This window comes from Adelges cooleyi, unplaced genomic scaffold, assembly GCF_023614345.1.
Source record: "Adelges cooleyi isolate 19-005CV unplaced genomic scaffold, UGA_ACOO_1.1 ACOO_flye_CR_arks_rails_tigmint_CR_PRNA_11, whole genome shotgun sequence".
Taxonomy (NCBI): Eukaryota; Metazoa; Arthropoda; class Insecta; order Hemiptera; family Adelgidae; genus Adelges; species Adelges cooleyi.
In genome coordinates, this window is record NW_026095763.1 from 489917 (window position 1) to 517032 (window position 27116).

At 35.6% G+C, this 27116-nt stretch overlaps 1 protein-coding gene and 1 long non-coding RNA gene across 3 annotated transcripts in view; one reads left to right on the forward strand and one right to left on the reverse strand.

Moving 5' to 3' along the window:
- Positions 1 to 3216: 3216 nt before the first annotated feature.
- LOC126847612 (uncharacterized) overlaps positions 3217 to 27116 on the reverse strand; it is a 46958-nt gene continuing 23058 nt past the window's right edge. The window contains exons 2-3 of one of the 2 annotated variants that reach the window (XM_050587919.1): positions 4197 to 4329; positions 3217 to 4072 (exon numbers count right to left, since the gene is read on the reverse strand). In XM_050587919.1, coding sequence (XP_050443876.1) covers positions 3642 to 4072; positions 4197 to 4329 — 564 coding nt within the window. In that variant the 3' untranslated portion in view covers positions 3217 to 3641. The remainder of the gene's footprint in view (positions 4073 to 4196; positions 4330 to 27116) is intronic. The other variant, XR_007687101.1, reaches the window with a different exon arrangement.
- On the forward strand, positions 12509 to 13705 carry LOC126847613 (uncharacterized). The gene is made up of 5 exons (XR_007687102.1): positions 12509 to 12689; positions 12773 to 12871; positions 12930 to 13121; positions 13180 to 13300; positions 13369 to 13705. It is a non-coding gene; the product is annotated as an uncharacterized LOC126847613 (long non-coding RNA).

Below are 27116 nucleotides of genomic sequence, written 5' to 3' on the forward strand. Positions count from 1 at the left end.
TTTAAGGGATAAAATTAATTTGTATTTAAAAATTAGTATTTATTGTATTGCTGCATTTTTGTTGTTTTTTTTTGTATTGATTTTGAATTAATTGAAGAATAATATATAAATAGATATACTAGATTTACTATAATAAAAACTTTATTATCTCATATACGTAGGTTCATACAAACAAATGGAATCGTACCTTTTGTTACTAAAAATAGTAGGTACTGTAGAGTGCAGTTCAGCAATAGTGACAAGTTTTCTTATTATAGTCTTAGATAACAACAGTCAGAATGGGTGATTGGAATGCAGTAGTAGGAGAAGGAGTTGATGGCCAAGCAGTTGGTCATTATGGACTTGGAGAGAGAAACGACAGGGGAGAGCGGTTAGTAGATTTCTGTAAGCAATATGATATGTCGATAGCTAATACATTTCAGAACATACACCGAAGACGAAGATATACGTGGAAAATGCCTGGAGACATTGCAAGATATCAAATTGATTATATACTGATAAGGAAACGATTCAGAAACCAAATCCACAGATGCAAAACGTACCCAGGAGCGGATGCTGATAGCGACCACAATCTTCTAATGATGAAATGTAATGTAGTTTTCAAGAGATTAGACAGGCTAAGAGACATGACGGTGAAGAAATGGAATGTACAGATCCTCAAAGACACAAAAAATGCTACAATACACCATATTACTACAGATTTAGTAACTTATAAAACTATTAAAGAAGAAACTGACAAAGATGAAGAGTTATTACGGCTTAAAAATGACCTTCTATTAGGAAAAACGCTGTCAACAGAATTTAGTTTACATGAAGGCATACTACTCCGAGGTACTTGTATTATTATTCCTAAATCCTTACAAACATTAATTTTAAAGGAATTACATTCAACTCATCAAGGCATCGTTCGGATGAAAGCACTAGCTCGACGTTATTGCTACTGGAAAAATATTGATCAAGATATAGAAAAAGTCACTAAATCTTGTAAAGCTTGTATTGATCAACAGAAAAATCCGAAGAAAGCTCCACCTCATATTTGGGATGTCCCAAGTGGAAACTGGGAAAGAGTACATATTGATTATGCCGGACCCTTTCTGGACCATAATTTTTTTGTTACAGTTGACGCCAGTTCTAAATGGCCTGCAATCATCATGTCAAAAAGTACACCTACTTCATCTTCTACAATAAATGCCCTTCAGGAAATTTTTGCCCGAAATGGAATTCCAACTATTCTTGTAAGCGACAATGCAACAATATTTACTTCTGAAGAATTCAAATCATTCTGCACAAGGAATGGAATTCAACAAAAGTTCATTGCTCCTGGACATCCTGCAACAAATGGGCAAGCAGAATGCTATGTTCAAACACTGAAACATCGCCTATAGTGCATGAGTACTGATCCAGGTACCTTTTATGAAAAACTTTAAGAAATTTTCCTATACTATCGAGCTACACCACTTTCAACTACGGACAAATCACCAGCTGAACTTTTTCTACAAAGGAAACTACGAATTCGCTTTGATCTTCTAAAATGTCGAACATTCTACAATGGACCTTTAGTTCAACCTGCAGTAGATATCTCTTTACGTCTGGGAGAACGAGTACAGTCTCGAAATTATACATCATCCAAATTGTGGCGTTATGGCACCGTAGTACAAATCCTTGGTCGTCTACATTACCTAGTCAAATTAGACGACGGTTTCACAATAAAACGCCACACAAATCAACTCCGCCGTATTGCCATTCCCTTGGATCAACAAAATACAACAGCAACAAATACCAACCAACAACAGGCTCATCCAGGAAATAAACCAACTCGTTTGTTTTAGATCACCCGCCGTTCACAAAGAGAACGTTACCCCGTTTCAAGAATGAACTTATAAAAGATTAATCTTGTTTGAATTTTTGAATAATTTATTTTGTTTTTATATATATGTGTGTTACATAATTAAGCCTAGGAGATTATTATGTATTAAAAATATTTATAGTGATAATGGCAACACTGTCATTTTGTTGTTACTCATTCTTATCAAAAATTGTTGTATTAGTTGTTGTATCAAAAAGAAATATACACAAGTTTAGTGTCTCATTAACATATTCGGTGTAACAATATAATTCCCAACCCACAAAAATATACAACACTATTCAAAAGCACGCTAGTAGGTTTAATTATTAAATATACCAATATTGACAAAAAGTGACATATAAACTCATTCCTTTCTACAACAAAACTATGTTATCATACAGCATAATAGTATAGTGTATGATTAATATCATTAATCATACACTATACTATTACATATAACAACCGTACTCATTAAACAAATATATAAAATACACATTTCAGACAGTGTCGATTTGTTAGATTCCGATAGCGAAATAATTGAAGAACAGGTCACTACATCTAATGAATCGTCTACTATTTTAGTTCCGCCTAGTAATCCCAGTACATCTATGTCTAATTATCATGTAAATAAGAAATCGCGTATCTAATGTCACTGCATCTGCTATAACACGACACGTATCGAAAAGCTGTTCTGAACTGATAACACAGGCAATGTGTATCATAATATGTGTAGATTTAATGCCAATAAATACTGTTGAACATGGAGGCTTTAAAAAATAATTTAATGTCATTGAGCCGAATTATAAGATACCGTGTAGGAAAACAATTCAAACTCGTATACAAGCATACGATTCAGAGAAAATAGATTCAATAAAAGCTAAACTGTTGTCAATCGAGTCAGCGGGCTTAAATACAGACTGCTGGACCTCTAGAAGTATAGATTCATACATGACTGTAACTGGCCATTACTTAGACGATAAATGGAAATTACATCCCCTTAATATGTCAACTTTTGAACTTACCCTAAGTCATACATCTGAACATTTATCAGAATCAATTGAAACTTTATTATCTGATTGGGGTTTAGAAAATACAGTTTCAGGAATCAGTCATGACAATGCTGCTAATATAACTAATGCAGTCCAGTTGTTATCTTCAAGACATATAATGAGTAATGTACTGGGCCAGGATGACTTGCCAGTACACGTAGAAAAATAGAGCTCTTGTGTAGACGAAGGTTGATTGTTCAAAAGATATGGATATGTAGTTAATCAATCGATTATATTTAATAAACACAATAAGTAAAAACACATAAAAAGAACACTGTCGTTCTCGTCACGGAGTTACAATAATCAATCTAACACGTAAGATTTCCCCGTAAGCGAGAGACGGACAGCTTCTGAATACTTTGTAATGATCACACTAAATTTAATATATAATCTACGTTACATAGCTAGAACAACAAGTGGATCCCGACCATACGGTGCGGAATCCCTTATATATCGTTAGTCTAACTATACACACGTCCGCAGGGTTTTGCACACGGCACGGTGTCTAAATATACTTACTATCTAAATATCTACTATCTATATAACTACTATCTAAAAAATACGAGGACCAGTACATATTTCCTCCCCATAGTTCCTCCCCTCTTAAGATAAAAAATATTATTGAAAATAATATTTTGAAACAAACATTATTTAAAAAATTAATTTATACACACTCGAAAAACACAAAATAGTACCCTAGTAAAAATTAATTATTTTCATTATATAAACATTACTTAATGCTTGGGTTAGTTAGATATTGAATACATTTTCATACCTGGATATAAAATATTAAGATAGGAGATTGTAGGATTAGATAAACGCGAATCAGTTTGCGGTTCGTTGGTGATGTCTGTTGATATTGACTCGTCAGTTTGTTCACTGATGTTGGCTGCTGTTGGAAGCTCATAAGCCTCGTCGATGGCTTTGACTCTGTTGGCTGGCTGACAGCTGACTATGAATCGTCCCTTTCGGATGATAATGACCCCAACTGCACAGCCGATTGCAATGATCATGACCAAGGCCGCCGAAATCACATAGTTGTACACCGGCTGTTGTTCTTGGCCTTGTTCCAGATTCACCGTTGCGCTGATTAATTCCCGCAAATGAGACAACGACTTGCCCACTGCTGGTAAGTCGTCAAACTGATTCGTGTTTAAAATAGATTTGGCTTCCGGAACTAGAAAATGTATTTTATTAAATAACGATTTATCCACTGACAACTTAGTACTAGGTATAAAATCTGCAAATTCCTTAGTGATTTTCACAGAAATAGGAATCAACACGTCGTGTGTTGCATAAACCTTGCAGGTAGGATCTAGATGCAATGTCTCCACTCCTTGAACCGTGTGAGTTCTTTGATTCCTTGAATTCAGTACAAGCAATGACGATCGAGTCTTCCTTAGCTACGTACAACCACTCATTTTTGTACTGTAACTTATGGAATAACGTATTATCCAGCTTAAAATACATTATTTGACAATTTTTTATTTATTTACTTCAAGTTCTAAATTACTTCAGAGAGTAACATTGTAACAATTATATAATAAATACCTATAATATACTTAAAACACAATTTCTTTTTTGGCTTTGGGGGTTTGAACCCGAACCCCCCTGTTAGTACATCACTGTACATAAAAATAAATACATTTTTTCCGATTATTTTAATTTACCCCCAAAAAATAAGCATCGCTTGTGTAAGGTGGATATTAATTACTTTAATAAACCTCAATTAAGTGTCTTCGAAAGCCCGACTACCGTGTATTTCAAGCCCAACTAGGCCTGTGCCGATATACCGATTAATCGTTTTTCATGCTAGATAGTATCGATTAATCGATATAATTAAAAATATATATATATCGATTAATCGGATATATCGATAGAATCGAATTAATAAAAAAAATTATTTGTGAAAAATGCCTGGAATCATGGATAGAATGGTCTACCAACACTAGAACTAGTGATGCAGCTAATTCTATATTCCAATTGAATAATCCTAATACTCAGAAAAAAACAAAGACTGGGCTCTCTGTCATTTTTGATGAATCCATCAATAATGAAGTAAGAATATAAAAGTTGTCTTATAGTTATTAGTTAATTCTCTTAAATTAATTCTTTAGGTATTACATATTTTTATTATTTTTAGAATGACGAAGAAACTGAAATAACTATACTCTCAAAAATAGAGAAAGAAATAAAATCATATGTTGAATTTTCAAAGGTGCCGTATGAACAAGACCCATTAAAATGGTGGGCATTAAATAATGGCACATATCCACTTTTGAGTGTTCTGGCTAAAAAAATATCTATGTATTCAAGCGACAAGTGTTGCATCTGAAAGAGTGTTCAGCAAAGGTGGGTTAGTAGTTACAGACCATAGAGCTTCACTTTCAAGTGAACATGCAAGTCAATTAGTTATTTTATCAATGAACAAGGACTATGTTCCTAAGCCTACAGTTTAAGATATGAAACATTCAGACTGATATGAATATTTTGATCTTCTATTAATTTTATTTTTATGTTACATTTACAAATTTTAAGCTGTTAATATTGTGATTACTTATGTTATTTTAAGTATCAAAGCAGAAAGAATTATTTATATTTGTTGTCAAGTTGACAGAACAAAAATGTTATTTTGTTCTTATTTTTTTTTATGTTTTAAGCGAAGTTTACTGATTTATTTAATAGTCAAATTATAAATACCTACTTGTTGATTTTATATATACTTTTTTTCCTTCGTGAATCTTAAAATCCCTTTTTGAGCCCCTCTTTAAAATGCAAATTTCGGGATAATCCTTTAGCTTCTAATTACGAGAATACGAGAGATGTGTTACTTTTTAGTTTTTATGATGTAAAAAATTGGCAGTTATAATTTTTGGTTTTTTTTTGGGGAGGTAACCGATTTTTTTTCATTTTTATCCAATACTATCGATTATTTTAACACCATCGACTATCGACCATAATGAATGACTATCGCGCAGGCCTAAGCCCGACCATATGCAATGCCTAGGGATGAAGTAGAGACATATTCTCTACATTGTGTTCCTAGAGATGATATTTGCATCACAAATAATCGTTTATATTTTGTGCCTACATAATAAACTGCGGCATATATAATTATAAAATACTGTTGTTCTTATTCATTTTTACAAATAACATTCATTGACTAATGTAGATCTTTTGGATTATTGGCAATATTTTCTCTACTATAGTTTTATTCTATTACTCTGAACTAGAAACTATGACTATGTACACTAATGACTAATTAGTATTGGAATACTACTTTATATTAGTAGAGTAGCTAAAATAATAAAATAAATAACTTTGCTGGACAAAGACTAGATCAGAATGAATTTCACATTTTCGTGTTATAATTAATAAAGAGATTCCTCTTACAAACACAGATAAGTTTGTAAAAGTGAGACCTCTATTTATTCTTTTAAAAAAAAGGTTTTATGATCTACCAATAGAACGCAATATAAGTATCGATGAACAAAGAGTTCTATTTAAAGGAAAATTTGGTCCTAAGCAAATACATGAGAGGAAAACCTCATCCTTAGGGAATTAAAATATTTTTAATGTGTGGTTCTAGTGGTATTGTGTATGACTTTATAATGTTTCAAGGAAGTACTACTGAATTAGACCCTGATGTACAAAAAATATTTGGCCAAGGCGGAGTTGTAGTTATGCATTTTATTGAACGTCTAAAAAGAGACAGACACTTTGTCTATTTTGATAACTTTTTTACATCTTACAATTTACTCTCAGTTCTAGCAGATAAAAAAAAACATGCAGCTGGGACTGTACGCGTGCCCAGATTTCCCAATCCTCCACTCATCACAGATAAATGCTTGTCAAAAATGGGTCGTGGCACATCATATGAAATAACAGGAACTGTAGAACACCAAAAAAATTAAGTTGGGCTGATAAAATGGTTCGATAATAAAGGTGTTGTTATGGGTTCAAACTTCATAACATCTGGTAAACCTGAAACCATTAAACGTTGGGACAAGAAGAACAAAGAATTTGTAGATGTTGAAAGACCTGAGATTATTGGCCTATACAATAAATCAATGGGCGGGGTTGATGTTCATGACCAGTTAGTAAGTTTTTATAGAATATTTATGAAGTCACGCAAATGGACTTTAAGAATGGTTGTGCATTCGTTTGATATGACTGCTGTCAATAGTTGGTTGGAATATAGGAAAGATGCTCTACATCATAAACTTGGAAAAAAAGATACAATGGACTTATAAGCATTCAAAGAACGTTTAGGAAAAACTCTTATAGTAATAGGCAAATCTACAACAATAATAACTCCAGCAAGGAAAAGAGGTAGACCTTCCCTAGTAAAAGGGGAATGTATGTACTGGAACAATGGGGTGATTGGGGATTGGGGATTGGTGATTAACTGGGGGATTAGCCTTGGAGATTAGTTTTGGGGATTTGGGATTACGCAGGTGGCGATCGGATAATTCACAGCTGTCTTGTACCCCGCCTCACGTCGTCTTGTAGGTGTCTCGGCCGCCGCCCGGAGAATGGCCTTCGGCCGCCGCGGGGATGAATGGATGACGGTGTAACAATGAACTCCGCCTCGTTGACCCTATCCTTACCTAACCTAACCCAATCGGCAAATTTTAATGTATTATATTTAAAGAAAAAAAATCTTTATTATTTTTATCAACTTATATAAATTTTTATATTATTATTTTTAACAGCTAGTTATTTTTATAATATTTATCCTAACCTAACCTAACCTAACCTAACCTAACCTAACCTTTCACCGATGTTTTAAGCTGTTATAATTTTTAAAAGCCATTTCTTAATAATATTATTTATGGATAATACATATAAAATATTATATTACTTTTAAATTTTGTTTTAACACACTGTTTAGCTGATGTCATAGAATACGATATTTTATTTAATACAAACCTTACAAGTAAAAATGGTAAGTTTCCATTTAGTACAATATTTTATCCTTATAACGCATAGAAATCATGCATACACACCCACACCTTAAGCTCACAGACAGGTGAAATTATGTAAATATTATGGTAAGATTTTTTTTTTTTTTTTTACAATTCTTACTAACCATAGTGTTATAGAAACGATTAATCCAGGCTACATTTTTTTAAAAATAATAAGGATAGATATTTAGTTCATAGACGAGTCATGGTAATTTAGTTTAAATAAATTTATTAAATTCAATTAAATTAAATACATAGTTAACTAAAAAAAATGAGGATTTATTGTTTTTTTAAAAAAAAGTTTCTTTTAGGTAAAATATTTAAGTCACAATCATACCTCTTAAAATCTAATATTAATAAAAAAAATTTACATTAAATAACTCTGGTTTCTTAAATCTAATTTTAGTAAAAAAAAATTACAAGCTAACATATTCAATAGGTAGATCAACGTAATTTACGAACTTCTCTAATGTAAACAGGCTCCAATTCCTGGCGATTGGTCTATCGAGTGTGAGCCATCGGTACAGTGGACGTCTGCATTGTTTACAATGCATTAAACGCATAAATGCGAAAAGTCCATTAATATCGTTGATGGCAAATGATCTTACCCCAAATTCAGGTTGTCTTTCTATGCCTACAAAAATACTCCAACACGGGCGTTCATTGCATATATAATCGCAACTGTTGAAACGTTTACAACAATACGCGGCATTCCATTCGGTAAACGCACTTGAATATCGTCGTATATGATCTACCCCGTATTTTAGAGGATATTGAGATATACGCTCAAAAACAAAACGTGAGGTAAATATATCGTTTCTTGTATAAATTTCTGATAGACTTGACATAGTTAATTTGCTAATATTTTAAGTTAAAAAAAATACACGGGTTGTTCACTGAAATGGTTAACAGTAAATGTTGATTTACGTATCTAATTATTTTCCAGGATATATAGATTCAAAAAAAATATTGTGTATGTACCCGAGAAGTTTTCTTTATAAATGTAGATAGTAAATTTACCGTTAGGTTAAGTTATACATGATGTAAAACTGAAGAATTTGGATTGGTCACGTAAAGATCATCCTCCCACATGTAGCGACGTGTAAGGTTATTTTAAAATAATGTATACTATGTACTATACTAATATATCGTCAGAAAAGGTCAACCCAGTTTTTTTCTTTATAAATATAAATCGTAAATTTACCGTGTAACCATGTTATCGAAGAATTTGGGTTGTTTGCTTAAAAAATCCTCCCCATGTGGCGATGCGTATGGTCATTTTAAAATAGTATTTACGTGTAAAAATATACACATAAATTTCGTTTCGGTCAACGAAAGGTCTTTCCATAGAATCTTATAACGCACTCAAAAAAAATCAGGTTCAGACCAGTGCTAATGTTTGGTAGATGCAATCTGAAACGAAATATCATCCCTTCCAACGAGTTGGGAGGGATGATTATTTTGCTTGTTGGAGGGAGTTTATGATTAAATCTTAGACCATGCTAGTGAACCAATATTTCTAACAACGTCAGATTTGGTTCTACAGCGAAAACGTTAGCAAGTGCATCTTAGTTTTCACTCCGTTAAAATATTACATTTATTTTTCAGTGTTTAATTTTAATATTATCGGTTTTGTGTTTTTTTAAAAACAAATTATCATATTTAATATTATTATTATTGTTAATTTTAAATATATTTTCGCTTTCGCATAAATTTAACATACTAACGCATACAATATATTAACGCTTATATAAGATATTGCTTACTAACTTTATAACGAAATTCATTTTTTTTTACGCATTTAACATAATATATTAATATTAATCAATTATTATTATATTATTAATATTATATTGATCATATTAAATTTTTAATCATGTATCAATGTAATATTTGTAAAAAGGTGTACTCTTTAAAGCATAATTTAAACCGTCATCTTAAAACTCATGATGGTGTTCGATCTTACTGCGGTGAATGTGAATATGATTGCGAAATTAAAATCAATCTTACTCGACACTGCAAAAGGAAGCATGGTATGTGAATTATTTAAAATAAGATACATTTTTTTTAATTTAAAAAAATTTAGTGATTTAATTAAATAAATATATATTTTCATACAGCCGGAGCTGGTCAGGATGGAAGACACGAGCGTTTACAGCAACGTACTAGCGTTATACAACACACATCCAACATTAGGTTAGTATAAACATTTTTTTTTGTAAAATAGTAAATATTATTAAGTAAATTTTTTTTTTTAGGACAAAGGGACACATCACATAAAAGCTTCTTCGATAGTGAAGGTGATGAATTATGTATTCAAGCGTATGATAATATTCCAACAACATCGGCAAATTTACCGGACTGCATACAGACTCCCGAACATATACAATCAACCTCGGCAAGTGGATCAGGTTAGTCAATAATATAGTTTGTTACAAGTGAAACGATAGGATATAGTTAGATTAAAATTTAGTTAATAATATATTAGAAATAAATCTAATCGTTTAAATAGATATTATTACAACTTGGTTAAATTATTAGTAAAACCATTATTTTAATTTGTTTTACGATTAAATGTATAAATATTTCTCATATTAATTAAATAGAACTCTGCAAAGTGATTTACAAATTTTAAACGATAAACTATTTATATAAAAATCGATCACCGCCTACGATCGTTTTTTATTTTAACTGAAATTATTTTTAAACGATAAAATATTTACATAAAAATTGCCTATCTTCAACGCCTGATATTTTTTTAGTTTTTATTTAAGTTGATTAGAAAATTATAGTAAACGTATTATATTAAGTAGGGAATATTACTTTATTATTAGGTGTAGGTAAACGACAAAGAGACAACATCAACCAATCTAACACCCGATTTAAACTAGCTGCATCGACTAGCTGCTACTCAAGTAGATGGATTTGTATTAACTAACAGTGGATTCAACGGGCTTTGTAAAACTTTCTACAGAAGAAATTTTAATCAGTTAGCTGATTATGACTCTTTCCTGGCTGATACCAAACCGCAACTATTCGAATTATTAAGAACACTTGTAGCCGAAAATGCGGTTAAGTATACATTAAAACTAGAATCGACGTATAAAATCCCTTCTACAGAAGTTTTGGAAAATAAAGCATTCAAGACATCAGCAAGAACTCTATTTCAAGACACAAACATTGAATCGGCAATAGACGAGGATTTTGCTAAGTTAATTTCTGAAGAGGCTGAGATGGAGGGGAAAGGATCCGGGTTTTCTTTAGAGAAAATTGACGGTGTACTACTCGATATATTTAAATATACACCCCTTGGAGGTTCAGCTTTTATACCGCTTCCGGAAACAATTGAAAATCGTAAGGCAACAATAAACGTACAAAATAATGACAATATGTGCTTCAAATACAGCATTATGGCTAAGGACGTTACTGCACCAAACCCCATCATCCCTGTATCACACATTATCAGAATGTACCAAGCAGACACAATTTTTCGGGAATTACATTCCCCATGCCATTATCTGAGGTGAAACATTTTGAAAAAAATAATCCAGGGGTATCGATAAACGTGTACGGCTTCAAGAAGGGGAGTTTAACGTATAAAAATAAATCTAAGAATAACAACGGCCAGACGTCTCAAAAAGCAGAAAAAAACGAATTCATTATTATCCCGTACAAGGCGTGTGACCGTGAACTACCCGATCATTACGATTTATTATATTTCAGCAACGGAGAGGGAGTATATCACTACTGTTACATCAAGAATCTTGCAAGATTGGTTGGATGTCAATTGTCTAAAAACACCAAGGAAAAAGCCATCTGCAGACGCTGTTTTAAGGTGTACATCGATGAACCGGGTAAAATTGATAAAGAAGCTAGACTTGAAGATCATAAACGAATATGCGTCAAGAACGAGTCAGTAACTCCAATTCTACCACCGCCAAATACGTACATGCAGTTTGAGAACTGGGGTAACACACAAAAAATCGATTTTGTTATTTAAGCAGATTTCGAGTGTTTGTTGAAGAAACCTGTAGGGGATAACCATTTTGGGAAAACAACTGTCACTCAAGAACATGTTCCCATGAGTTATTGTTATTTAGTTAAAGCTAGCGAGGATGTACCAACAGAGCTAATGGATCAATTCGACATACCGCAATCCCCGGTTGTATACAAAGGTAATGCAAATTCTGAGGCTAACGATGTACCAAAGCATTTTATACAGAGCATTACTAATGTGGCACGTAAAATTGAACAGCTTTTAAAAATCAACACTCCTATATGTATGACATCACAGAACGAAAGTAACCATAAGTCTATCGTGAACGGTGGTAAATGTCCTCTTTGTAAATGTAAATTTTCATTAACAAATAATCCGGTACGTGATCACCACCATTTAAGCGGTAGATATAGACAGACTGTCTGTAATAGGTGTAACTTAAAGATGCAAACTTCAAAGTTCGTAAGTTGTATCATGCATAATCTCTCAAGTTATGATAGTCATATAATAATAAACGAATTAGGGCACGATCCGCATACAATAAACGTTATTCTGAATAGTGAAGAAAAATTTATATCTTTTTCAAAATATATTTCGAATAGGTTTTCCATACGTTTTATGGATAGTTATCGTTTTATGACTAGTAGTTTGGAAAAATTAGCCAATAACCTTGCTCGATCCGATAAGACAAAGTTCCGTTCTGTGATAAATGCATATGGTGAAGATGATTTGGATATGGTTACTCGTAAAGGTGTTTACTGTTACGATTATACTGACTCATGGGAAAAATTGGAAGAACAGTGTCTACCGCCTATAGAACAGTTTTACAGGTGAATTATAATAATTATATTACATAAAAATAATAATAATAATAATAATAAAATAAATTAAAAACAATTTTTTTTTTTTTTAGTTCACTGACTGAGAAAAATATTTCCCAAGATGACTATAAACACGCTCAAAATGTATGGAAACGTTTTAAATTCAAAACTTTAAGCGAATACAGCTTATGGTATGTGATATATTTAATAGTATTCTATCTTAGTCTGACAATTATTTATATTTTTCAGGTATAATGAATTGGATGTACATATTTTATGTGATGTTTTTGAAGCTTTTAGGGAGCTCTGTTTAAAAACATGAAATCGATTGTTGTCATTATTATACTATCCCTGGTATGAGTTTCGATGTTTGTTTGAAATACACTGAAGCCAAGTTGGAATTGATATCAGACTATGACATGTTACTTATGTTCGAGCAAGGTAATAACAATTATAGTTTCGCTGATATTACATCTTTAACAATCGTTATCTAATTTAGGTGTAAGAGGAGGAATCTGTCAAGCTTCAAAGAGATACTCTAAAGCTAACCACAGCAAGGCACCCGTATACAATCCTGAAGAACCAAACAGATGGATAACATATCTTGATGCAACAAATCTGTGAGTAATAATAATGTGAAAACTGTATTTATAGTTTATTTTTTTTAATTTTCATATAATTATTTTAGATATGGTTGGGCAATGTCACAAACGATACCAACTGGTAACTTCAAATGGTACGAAGGAAATCTTTCTGTACAATCTGTTAAAAACCGTTTAGACAGAATAGATGACAAATCGGAAAACGGGTTGATTTTAGAGGTTGATGTCGAATACCCGAAATCCCTTCATGATCAACATTCAGATCTGCCGTTTATGTGTGAGAAGATTACCCCTCCTGGTTCAAAGATAAAAAAATTAATCTTGACGTTAAACGATAAAAAAAAGTATATTGTGCACCACTCAATTTTAAAGCAGGCTCTGAAGGAGGGTCTTGTTTTAAAAAAGGTGCATAAGGTACTTCAATTTGACTAAAGCCCTTGGTTAGCTAGCTATATTTCACTCAATACGGAAATGAGGAAAAAAGCAACCGACGATTTCCAAAAGGACTTCTTTAAACTTATGAACAACGCAGTTTTTGGTATATGTGTATATATAATTATATTTAAAAAAAAATAATTTTTTTAAAAAATAATATCATCTTAATTATTTTAATAGGTAAAACCATGGAGAATGTGCGCAATCGTATGAAGATGTCTCTTGTTTGCAATCCTGTAGCTTTTCAAAAACTGATAAACAAGCCTACATTTAAGGGTGTAACGCAATACAATGAAAACTTGTATGCGGTACACCTCCACAAGGCAGTTTTAACTTTTGATAAACCTATTTATGTAGGATTTACTGTCTTGGAAATCTCCAAGACTTTAATGTATAATTTTCATTACAATGTAATGAAAAAATACTATGGATGTGACATAGAACTGTTATACATGGATACAGGTAATACTATTATTTATTTTTTTTTTTATTGAAGAACTATTATATATATTTATTATTAATATTTTCAGATTCTCTAATGTATTTAATTAAGACAGATGACTTTTACCATGACATGCTAACCAAATCAGGTTTTCTGGAAAAATTGGATACATCTAATTTCCCGCCATCTCATCCGTGTTATAGAATCGAGAGAAAAAAAGTTCCCGGAACTTTCACAGGTTAGTTATACAATATAAGTTTCTTTTTTTTTAATTGTATATAGATAATAATTCTAATATGTTTTAGATGGGACTGGAGGTGAAATTATCTCAGAACAAGTGGCTCTAAAACCAAAATCGTATGGTTACATACAGGTTGGACATGAGCATATTAAAGCTAAGGGCGTTGCTTACCATGTAATAAAGAACCACATGACATTTGAGGATCATATGGATTGTTTATTCCAAGGTATCAATGGAAAAGACCCTGCTGCATTCAATCCATACCGTACGATGAACTCATTCCGTTCTTATAAACATAATATTAAAACCATTTCAACCCTCAAGCTAGCGTTAAATCGACATGACGACAAGAGAGTTGTATTACCTGACCGTATACATAATTTACCTTATGGACATTATAAACTAATGTAAGTTATAAAATCATTAGTTTGTTATAAGAAAATTTAAAAGTAATATAATATTTTATATGTATTATCCAAAAATAATATTAATAAGAAATGGCCGTTAAAAATTATAACAGCTTAAAACATCGGTGAAAGGTTAGGTTAGGTTAGGTAAGGAATGATGCGGAGTCGGGCAGATGGACCAGGAGGATGATTCCAGACGTGAAAAAATGGGCAACGAGGAAACATGGAGAGATCAATTTTCACCTTACACAAATGCTCACCGGGCATGGTTGCTTCCGGGATTATCTACACAGATTTAAGAGAACGACGGACCCCAGGTGCTTGGACTGCTCTGCTCCGAGAGACAATGCTGATCATGCAATCTTCCATTGCGATCGATGGTGGAGACAGAGACGGGACCTAGAGGCCAAGATGGAAAAGACACTGGAGCCAGAAGTAATGGTGGACCTGATGTTGAAGAACCGAGACAACTGGAACGCAGTCGGACAGTTTGTCAGTGGCATACTTACAAAGAGGGAAGAAGAGGAAAGAACACGCCAGAAAGAAGAAAGATACATATTACTTTAGTTAAAAATCTATTATAGGCCGAAGGCCACAGCAGGAGGGAAGAGCCCTCCAACTATTTTGTAAAAATATTGCTAAGTTGTAACAGTATTACATTTATTAATAAATGATGTGGATGTAGAGGGAAGGATGACCTATAAGGTAAAGTTCCCCTCTACAGCGCTACGATTATAACACAAAAAAAAAAAAAAGGTAAGGTTAGATTGAAAATTAAAAAAAAATTAGCTGTTAAAAATAATAATATAAAAATTGATATAATTTGATAAAAATAATAAAGATTTTTTTCTTTAAATATAATACATTAAAATTTGCCGATTGGGTTAGGTTAGGTAAGGTTAGGGTCAACGAGGCGGAGTTCATTGTTACACCGTCATCCATTCATCTCCGCGGCGGCCGACGGCCATTCTCCGGGCGGCGGCCGAGACACCTACAAGACGACGTGAGGCGGGGTACAAGACAGCTGTGAATTATCCGATCACCACTTGCGTAATCCCCAATCCCCAAAACTAATATCCAAGGCTAATCCCCAATCCCCACATTGTTCCAGTACATACATTCCCCTTCTACTTTCCCTAACACCATCTCCAGTGCAACAGTCAGTAGAACGATCAAAAACCAAACCAAGATCTGTAGATTCATTCGCCTATGAAGAAACTGTTAAAGATCAGCTAAATCATATTCCCACTTTTGATAACAAGCCCAACAGTACTAGGTGTAAGTATTGTAAATATAAGACACATGTATATTGCATTAAATGCAACATACATTTATGTTTTGTGCCTGGAAGAGAGTGTTTCCGTTCAAAACATACCCAATAAGTAATTTTTTATAATTTTCTTATTGAAATAGAAAATTACTGTTTCTGTTGATTTTTACTATTTTGATTATTTTTTTTTCATGTTACTTTTTATTTATTTTTTCAAATTTGTAATGAGCAATTACTATTGTAACAGTTACTGTGATATGTATTGTATAACTAATGTGGTAAAAACTTTTTACTATTTACTCATTATAAGGGTTGCCTACTGTTTTTGTTAATTTTTACTGTTATGATTATTTTTTTTCATAAGTAATTTTTTTTATTTTTCAAATTTGTAAGGAGAAGTTACTATTATAACAGTTACTGTGATTATGTATATTACAACAAATTTCATGAAAACTAACAAGTTATAAGAATTCTGTTTCCTTTTAAAAGAAGATGTTTATAATAAAGTGTATACAAACAAAAGAGCTCATGGTGAGGGTAAGAGTGTAATATTAATTAAGAATTTGTAAAAGTTAGTTATAATTTTTACACTATAATAATACTATTTGTATTTTAATATAAGTTGTATTGTTGTCTTCGAATACGCCTGATGCCCCCTACCTCATTATTTCCTATGCAAATTAGGTAAAAAAAAAAAAAAAAATTGTTTTAACTCATTAAGCATCCCATTACTGAGGATTGATCAACAAATAAAATCTAGCTCAAAAAAATTAATTCCAGGTCTGAACGGGTTAACCACGGATTTTTATTGTTAGGGGGTAGATTCAACGATTTGTGCTAGAAAGGACCTTATTCAGACATTCCGTGGTCTAGAAAACAGCTTGTTTAATTTCCGATTCATGCGAAAAGGGGCCTTATTTATGGACTAAGGTCCCTTTTTACATTCATTCTAAATTTCTATTGTTGTATCTCGTCTATTTTATCACTTATCTTTTATTTCGTCTGTCTTATAATCATGTAGTGTTATTCTACTATCAATTGATGTTTTTTTTGTATTATTATCTCTTGATATTTAATATCAATTTATTATGGTACAAGAAAACTTTTTTTTTTGTTTACTCGTTAATAAACAACGTGGTTTAAGAACTGTATTGTGCGCTTAATTATTTACTAACAAAAAATAATAATTGTGCATAATATTGTGCTCATTATGGATGAAGAATTTAATAATCCATCAAAAAAGCTAAAAGGCGATCCATCTCTTTGGAAACGTAATATTGCCAAGAAAGCGAGAAAAAGCGGTTTGCCTTATGTTAACACTAAAGGCAATCCTTTCCTAATAGCAGGTTCCTGCTAAGCAATCCGGACCGAACACGTGCAAGTAAGTTAATAAATTTTTTATTTCTTTTCATGAATATTTTATTGATAGGAGATGTATTGTTATTAATAGGTGCAAAAAGGTTTGCATGGCACTTTCCAATAATGACAAAAAAGATATACTCCAGCGTTTTTTAAATTTAAACTCAAAGGACGAGCAAGATGTATTCTTACAAAACCTTGTCAAACGAACTCATGCTGCAAGAAAACGAAATCGTGGAGGACAACAGCCACTTTCTCGGATGGTACTTACATATAATATTTTGCTTGGGGAAAAAACCATAGAGGTTTGTCGAAATGCTTTTTTATCTCTTTATTCAATTTCTCTAAAACGTCTGAAGAGAATCAACAAACTAGCCAACTTAGGGGTTTCACCCAAGGATATGAGGGGAAAGCCGGAAAGTTTAAATGCTCTGTCTGCTGAGGTCTTGCTCAAAATGCAATCACACATCAGCAGTTACCCAACAGAAACTAGCCACTACACTGGCACTGTGATTAAATACCCGAACGAAAGACTTGATATTAAAACTATATGGAAAATGTACAACCAAAAACATAGGGAAAGTACAGTCGGGTTTACAACTTTTTATCAATTTTTTAAAGATAATTTCAATCTCAGGATTCGGTCAGCCTCAAGTTGATTGTTGCTGTGAGTGTAAAATGCTCACTACTAAAATAAAAAACTCACATGTTTATGAGGCAGCAAAGAGGAATGCTGAGGCTGATTTGATGATCCATAAAAGGAGAGCTCGAAAATTGTATTCAAAGTTGAAATTAGATGCCGAAAAAAATAATACAGATGATACGGTTGCTGCCATTGTGTTTGATTTCATGCAAAACCTCACTCTGCCCATAATTCCAGTACAGGATATAGAAGCGCGTCTCCAGGAGTGATAAAGGCCTATCCTTTTGTAATAGTTCTCGATACAAGTATCAAAAACTATTAAGAAATTTGTAGTTGTTCAAGTTGAAACCAATTCAGTAAGATGGATTTTGTAAATAATTTAAGACTTTTAAAATTATAAGTTTAAATGTATTGCACATGTAAAATATAAGTAGACAAACTGCTACAGAGATGTATTTTGCTTGAGCTAGTAATTCGTCTGGAATAGCCCTAAGTTCTGACATATAGATATCCTGATGGGTTAACTGTATAAAATTATTAAAATAAATATCATCTCTTTTCGTGACATCAGGTGATGTAGGAAAAGATGGTCTATTGCAAATTCCTGACATTATGAATTCTTCAACTTTCATTACGAATTCTTCACTGTAATACATTGATTTGAGTTATCTAAATATTATTGATTAATTAAGAATTTAGTACAATACAGTTTTGTAATAATAAAAATGAATTGTATTGAGTATAATAATATAAAGCTAAGTGCGTACATATGGTGCAAAAAATATGATAGTTAAAAGTAAAAATTTACCTAATTCTAGTTAATAAATAAGTTAATCTAGTATGTAAAATAATTAAAAAATGTTAATATTTTTTTTTTTTATAAGTTTTTATAAATTTATTTTTATTTTTTTATTATAAGTTTATATATTATATTCTAGGGATTCCTTTTACTACGCTAATGGGCCTTGGTGCTATTAGATCAGGTTCTACTAATATTGAAGGTTACCTAGGTGATACGCCTAGCAGCTGATATTTAATCGGCACCTGAGGGAAAAGCAACAACGCGTGTGGATTGCTTATCCCTGGTGCTAAAGACAAGAGTGCTAAAGGTACGTTATTACGGTCTTCGCAATTTAATAAAAATTGAGCCGCTGACACTAAGTGACTTTCAAATTGTACCAAATCAGTGTTGTTAAACCATGTGCTACCAAGCTCATTTGCCCTACAAAGGCACCACATTAAAGATTTATGATGCCTGCAGTATTGTTTAATCCTATCATGATAAATTACTTGGCATAGCTTATAGAAAAGGAAACTTAACCTATATTCCGTAGGACTATGGACGATCTTCGCTGGAGAATCGAACTTATGGAATCGTGCAAATAGCTGATATTCCATGGCGAACTGTTTAAATATTAAATTAAAATGAGTATTCAAAAATTTCACTTAAAGAACTTAAAAATTATTAATCCCTTACGTTAAAATTTAAATAAATAAAAACCAACCCCAATACCAATATAAAAATGTTTTTTATCACACTTTTATCCATTTATGCAAAAAGGAACCTTAGTCCAATTCATTTTTTATTTTTTATTATTTTAACTATAATACCTAGAGTCAAAAGCAATTTGCGTTATTGACCCATATGTTCTTTGTGAACACTAAAAAAAAAATCATTAAAAAATCTTAAATTAACAAAGAACTAGGAAGTTTTTTTTAATTTTCTCAAAATTAAAAAAAATTGATAAGGACTCTTTTTGCATGAACCAAATCCATTTGAAACACTTGAATACGCCAAATGGACGGCGTTCGTGACAAAGGGTATAGTCATTTTTTTATCATTTTGACATTATGCATCAATTTTGTAACACATTTCACGCCGGATCGAATGGTGGCACTGAAAGAAATTCCATTTGTTTTAAAAGATATCGTAAAATTGCATTGTGATAAGGCATAAGTCGCGATATGAAAATAAAGTTTGTGAAAAAGGGTATAAGTCAATTTTATACTCGATATTTTTATGTGTATTTTTTTGTTTTTTTGAATAGGCGTTATTTTTTGTTTAAAATAATATAATTAAATTTATTGTTATAATAGTTCCTGCAAGATGACTTCCAAAAGAATGGCACAATTTTTAAGTATGGCCCAAAGCAAGTAAAGCGTTTTGAATTATATAATGATATTATTATATCAGTTCAAATAATATTATTTAAAGTATTCTATCCAAAAGTAAACTAAAATACTTTATTTAATAATAATATTATAATATAATATTTTATTTGTTAGGCATAATTTAGTAAATTTGTAAATTATTATTTATTTAGATATTAGTATAAAAGATTCTTCAGATGCTACTGTACCAGTGCGTCGCAATTTAATTCATGAATTTAATGCTACTTCTCAAAAATATGCGAAGGTGAGATTTCCTATTTAATATTTCTTATACTTTAACAATAATAATTTATTTTAAAATAAAATTAGCTTTTGATTCAATTTTAACCAAATTTTATTAATTTATTTAGAACCAGAAAAATGTAAGTCTATATAACAAACAAACTGAGTTCAATAAAAATGAAAAAAATAGTTATGAGATTGACACTTCAAAAAAAAATAAAGTACAGGTTAATAGAAACTTATTATAAATTCTTTAAACTGAAAATGTTCACTTTTTATTATTAAAATCTATAAAGTATAATCTTTTGATATATTGTTGGGGCTAGGCATGGTTAAATCAATGTGATTCCAATCCTGATAATAGTCAAAATAATAAAAATAATAATACAGTAATGCTAAACGGAGAGAGCTATGAGCAAAACAAAGATAATATTTCTCTTCATAACCCAGAAAAAAAATTTGAAGTAGAGTTCTTTAATACTATAATAGATATATACATAGAGCTATCAATTCTCTGCAGGATAGATTTCTCCAGTTAAAAAATCATTGTTCTAACTTTGGTTTCTTGTATAATACTTTAAAGTCTTGGGAGCATGGAACCATACTAAAGCATTGCAAAGATTTAGGGATTTTACTATCATCAAATGATACTACGAATATTGATGCCATTGAATTATTTGAAGAAATAAATTTATTTTGTCAACTAACAGAATCAAATAGTTCTACAATTAAAAATCTTGAATACATTTATAATCATCAGCTTCAGGAAATTTATCCTAATATTGCAATCAGTTTAAGAATCATTCTTACAATTCCAGTGACAGTAGCGTCTGCTGAAAGAAGTTTCTCCAAACTAAAACTTGTAATGCATTATCAGACGATCCGTTGTTAGTAAACAAACTTTCAGTTTCAAAAAATAAAAAACTATTTTGAGTTCGTGTGTTTTCTTTTTGTTATTCCTTGTGCATCGTGACCAGGATGGGGGAAACCGACCCTAATTTACGGGCACCTAGTTATACAGACTTAATCAAGTTGTTGGACACCTTGCAAGAGAAGGTGCGCGCACTCGAAAATGTCTCGCTGTCGAATGATGGAGAATCGAGAACGGTAACCGAATATCGTATTTTACCCGATGTAGATAAAACAGTAAGGTCATTGGATGGATGCGAATCGACATATGATGCGAGAGACTGCCTACAGACAGTTGAAGGTACCGCTGAACTAAATGAGTGGCCATTCATGTTCCGATTTCGGTTAGGTTAGGTTAGGTTTTGGGTAAACCCTACAGAGAAGCTAACACGCAAAAACATGGTGCCACAATTGCAATCCTTAACCCCAACGTGGTTTGTATCTGCAGAGGAGATTGCTAAGATTGCAAAGGTTGCTAGGACAGCCTGGAGACTGATATCGAGCAAACTAATCAGAATTGCGAGGGACATTTTGGACACCTCGGTATTTCCCTCTGCATGAAAGGAAGTCAACATAGTGGTCATCAGAAAGGGAAAAGACCAGGACCCGGTTCTGCCGAAGTCCTACCGGCCAATTAGTCTGCTGCCAACTCTATCGAAAGCCGTAGAATATATTATCTGCGAGAGGATTCGTGAGGAGATCAGGCCTAACGTGAGCGGTCGTCAATATGGTTTCACTAGAGGGTTGTCGACCTCGAGCGCTATTAATGATATTTTTAGATGGATAGACGGAAGAAACGAAAAACACGTTATCTCCGTCTTCCTGGATATCTCGGGGGCCTTTGACAACCTGAAGTGGTCCACGCTTCTTGAGGACATGCGCAGCCTTGGCTGCACGTATAACACAAGATCGCTGACGCTGAGCTACCTCACCAGACAGGACTGCCACTCTGTACATGGGCGGTAACAAGAAATCCGTGACCCTAACCAAGGGATGCCCGCGAGGCTCACTATTTGGCCTTGTACTATGGAGCGTGTCCATGGAGAACCTACTGCTCCACCATACGCCAGACCATGTATGTATTCAAGCGTACGCCGACGACATCGCTGTCTCCGTCGCGGCCAATACTAGGAGAGAGCTAATCGCCAGGGTGGAAGAGACTATGGTCATAGTTAAGCAGTGGGGCGACCTCAGAGGTTAGGTTAGGTTAGGTTAGGTTGACTGGCAAAGTCCTATCTCCACCTTCTCGTGGTGCCGGTTGGAAATGACCTTAATTGGTTGGCTAACGGAGAAGGCAACTCAGAGCCGACCCTTAATTTTATTAGTTGGGGTCGGCAAGGTTCGTGGTCCACCTTTGGACGAAATAAAGGACCACAAGAGAAGGACACTCTTAAAAACCAGCTAGAATTTGCTTCAAAATCGAACATGGACAGTTTTAAAAAATACAAAGTTACCCCCCCAGAGGTCTCGGGTACTCAGGGGGCAACAGGAGTGAGTGGGAATGATGGTGTAAAAACCGGACCTAATGTAGCGGGCTCACTCCGGTCGTCATCCAGCGACCGTGAACGGAGAGAGGAAGAAGAAGTCCTGCGAGCGGCAAAAGAAAAGCGTACCAAGCGAGACGCCCGAGGGCTAAACGGCTGATGACATGAATAGTCCATCTAACTCCCTCACTGGAGAGGATTTAGATTATTCTAAGGCATGGGTTGCGTCGATCGAGGCAAAGACCATTCACGACAGTCTAGAAGACGAGATTACGGCGATAGCCAGGGAAGTCACTCGGATGATACTTTCTTTTCGGGCCACGACGAATAAGCTAGTAAATGTCAAGGCTGATGGTGTGAAAGATGCGGTGCACGCCATGTGTAATATGACGGAAACGCTTATGAGCAAGCTAGGGCCGCTGAGAAGTGCTAGGATCAACTACGTCGAAGCGGAGGTTGACAGGGTTAAGGCAAAATGCAGGCAGGATTTCGTAGGCCTTAATGATGCGGGGTCGATGGCCACAGGTACGACGATGCGCGCATGGGAATCTTCGGCCTTGACGAGCTGGCAACAGTGGAAGAGGTTACCCAGGCGGTGTCTACAGCGGTTGAGGAGGCCGGCGAAATCAAGGTGTCGTTGGTTAAGCAGGATCGTGGACTCCAACTGGAGATAGTCACGGCTAGACAGGAGGTCATTTCCCGGATCCTCTTGGAAGACTAAAGATCGGGTATGTTTCGTGCAGAGCACGACTTTGGCAGGAGACGAAGCGCTGCTTCAAATGCATGGGCTCCGGCCACGAGTCAAGGGAATGCAAATATGCGGACAGGTCTAAATGCTGTAGAAAGTGTGGGTTGGCCGACCATTTCGCCAAGGATTGCAGTGCGGATGGAGCAACTTGTGAAGGGTTTCGGCAGATACTAAGGCAGGAGGCATTGGGTGCCAATTCTGCCCAATGATTAGATTCCTGCAAATCAACGTTGGAGTGTGCCGGGCGGCGCAAGATCTTATGATCCATGAGGCGCAGGACAGAAACGTTGACATCATCATTGTCAGCGAACAGTATAAGAACCGTGAAGAGGACAACGGATGGTATAACGATCGCACAGGGAGATCTGCAGTCGTTGTTGCGTCCAGCTTGCCGATTGATATCATAGGACCGCCGGAGGAAGGCTTCAGGTGGGTGCAGGTAGACGGTATACGGGTATACAGTTGCTACTTCTCACCGAATGCCCCACTTCAAGCGTTCGAAGAATTCTTATCACGGTTGGAAGACAGCGTTAGGTCTGCAATAACACCTGTTATAGTCGCTGGAGATTTTAACTTTAAGTCGGCAGAATGGTCAAGCCCTATTGAGTGCAACAAAGGACGATTGCTAGCCGATACTGCAGCTTCCCTCAACCTCCTGGTGTGCAATAGAGGACTGGAACCCACATTCGTGCGGGGAGCCTCAAGGTCCTTCATTGACGTCACATTTGCCTCACCGATACTGGCTGCCAGAATGGAGGACTGGTCCGTCTTGGATCAGGAGTCCATGAGTTTGCACCGTTATGTGTTTTTCAGTCTTGCCATGACCCGTTATAGGTCAACGGAAAGACAAGGCGCGTTCTCTGGATGGGCGGTATACAAATTGAACAGCGCGAGACTAAGGGCCGCATTGATAGCTCATTCGTCTCCAGTCCAGGGATCGGTCGAAGATCTTGAGCAATGGCTCACTAATGCCTCAAATGCCGCTATGCCGAGGCGTCGGATGGATGCAAAACGAAAGTCAGTGCCATGGTGGAACGACGAAATTGCAACGCTAAGGAAATCGAGCCTGGCTGCACGTCGCCGATACCTACGAAGGAGACGGAGGCTGGATGAGGACCAGTGCGTGGATGAGGCTGAAGCACTTAGACTAGCTACTAAGAACCTTAAACTGGCAATAGCATCAGCTAAGGAGCAGTGTTGGTCTAACCTTTGTCGGGATGTGGACAGGGACCCTTGGGGACTACCCTACCGTGCGGTGATGAAGAGACTAAATCGGAGGAGACCCATCCCTGGAATAAATCTACCTGGACGGTTAGATGACATTATTGAGCGGTTGTTTCTCACACACCCTCCTCCAGTGTACCAGCAAGCAGTGAGCCCAAATGTTTCACCGACGGAACTCTTCACGGTATCGGAAGTGCTCGAGGCGGGGAAAACTTTACCTTCCGGCAAAGCTCCAGGCTCGGACGGTATTCCTAACGAAGTGGTAAAGTCTGCAGTGCGTCTTGACTTAAACCGTTTTTTACAGGTGTTCAACAAGTGTAATGCTGAAGCTAGGTTTCCGAGAAGATGGAAGGCGGCGAAGCTTGTTCTTTTACCGAAACCTAACAAGCCGTTGGAGGATCCATCGTCGTACCGCCCCATATGTTTGTTGAACACAGTGGGGAAACTACTAGAAAAGATCATCGTGAGAAGGTTGCGAGTCTACCTGGAACAAAACGAGGTGATTAACCGGAATCAATAGGGGTTCAGAGCCGGACGGTCAACACTGGACGCTCTTAGTCATCTACGACGGCTAGTTGAAGAGGCAAACGGGCAGGGTATGACCTGGCAGAATAATAAGATCGTCGGTATGCTGACTCTTGACGTGCGAAATGCCTTAAACTCCGCACCGTGGGGATGTATAGTCGAGGCGCTAACTGCAATGGCGGTGCCGGAATACCTGGTTAACCTCATAAAATCCTACCTTGGGGGCAGGAGCCTTCAGGTGCAGACAGTGGATGGACCAAGGCGGGAACTAGAACTTTCCAGTGGTGTACCACAGGGGTCGGTGCTAGGACCCGATCTCTGGAACATCCTCTACAATAGCCTACTCGAAGCCCCGATGCCGGAAGGAGTCAGGTTGTTGGCCTTTGCAGATGATGTGGCAGTAGTAGCCTCAGGCGTCCTCGGCCAAGAGGTAGAAGAAAAGCTGTCGATCGCACTAACTATTGTCCAAAGGTGGATGGCGGACCACAGGCTTGAACTGGCGGTTCAAAAAACTGAGGCAGTATGTCTAACCAGACGGAGAGTACATAACTCCTTCGTAATGAACTTGGAGGGGCATGCTATTAGGTCACAGCCGAGCCTTAGATACCTCGGTGTCCAAGTTGATGCAAGGCTTCATTTTGCCGAGCATGCTCCCTTAGCGGCTGACAGGGCAGCGAACGCATCAAGGCAGCTGTGCTACTTAATGCCAAATCTACGCGGACCAAGTGAGGGAAGACGTAGACTATTGGCCAGCGTTGTCAACGCGCGATTACTTTACGGAGCACCTTTCTGGATAAAATCCATTAACGAAGGTGCTTTCAAAATGATGGCAGCGGGACAACGAAGAGTGGCATTAAGGGTGGCGATGAGTTATCGAACCGTCTCTAGTGCAGCTATCAGCGTGGTCTCAAGCATTCCACCTCTGAGGCGACTGGCTGAAGAGAGAAGCGAAGTCTACCACGGGACAGATAGAGTTGCAGCAAGACGCGATATTTCGAGTTGTGGCAGGCGGAATGGGACGTTGCGACAACAGGAAGATGGACGCATCGACTCATTGGGGATGTTAGAAGGTGGTGCTCCAGAGGTCATGGGGCGGTGGACTTCCACACCACCCAGGTGCTGACAGGACATGGCTGCTTCAGAGCGTATCTCTTCAAGTTTGGAAGAGATAACTCGCCAAGTTGCGCTCAGTGTGACCACCATACGGATGACGCTGAGCATGCGATTTTTCACTGTGATGCGTGGCATGCGTGGAGGAGGCAGCTTTGCATCGAGTACGGGATTGAAGACTTTGGCCCGGATAACCTTGTCGTCGAGATGCTAAAGTCCGGAACAAAATGGAGAGCCATCACGAACTACATTCGGAAAGTGATGTCGACCAGGGAGCGGGAAGAGCGACGCCGACAACAGGGTATATAATCCATCGACAAAGCTAGAAAATGAAGCAAACAATTAATGTTAGTTAATGTCAATAACGGGTGTAATAATTACTGTGAACCTGCCTCGTTGTAGAGGAAAATAGGTTTTTTGCAAATTTATTGTATTAATTATAAAGTGATGAATAAACGGCACCGGAGACCAGGAGGGAAGTAGTGGCCCTGGTCAGTTCCCTTCCAAAATCTCTATGGGTGCACATGCCGAGGAAAAAAAAAAAAAAAAAGGTTAGGTTAGGTTAGGTTCCGAGCTGGCGACGGCTGAAGAGGTCGTTCAGGCGGTGTCCATGGCAGTGGAAGAAGCCGGGGACGTAAAAATT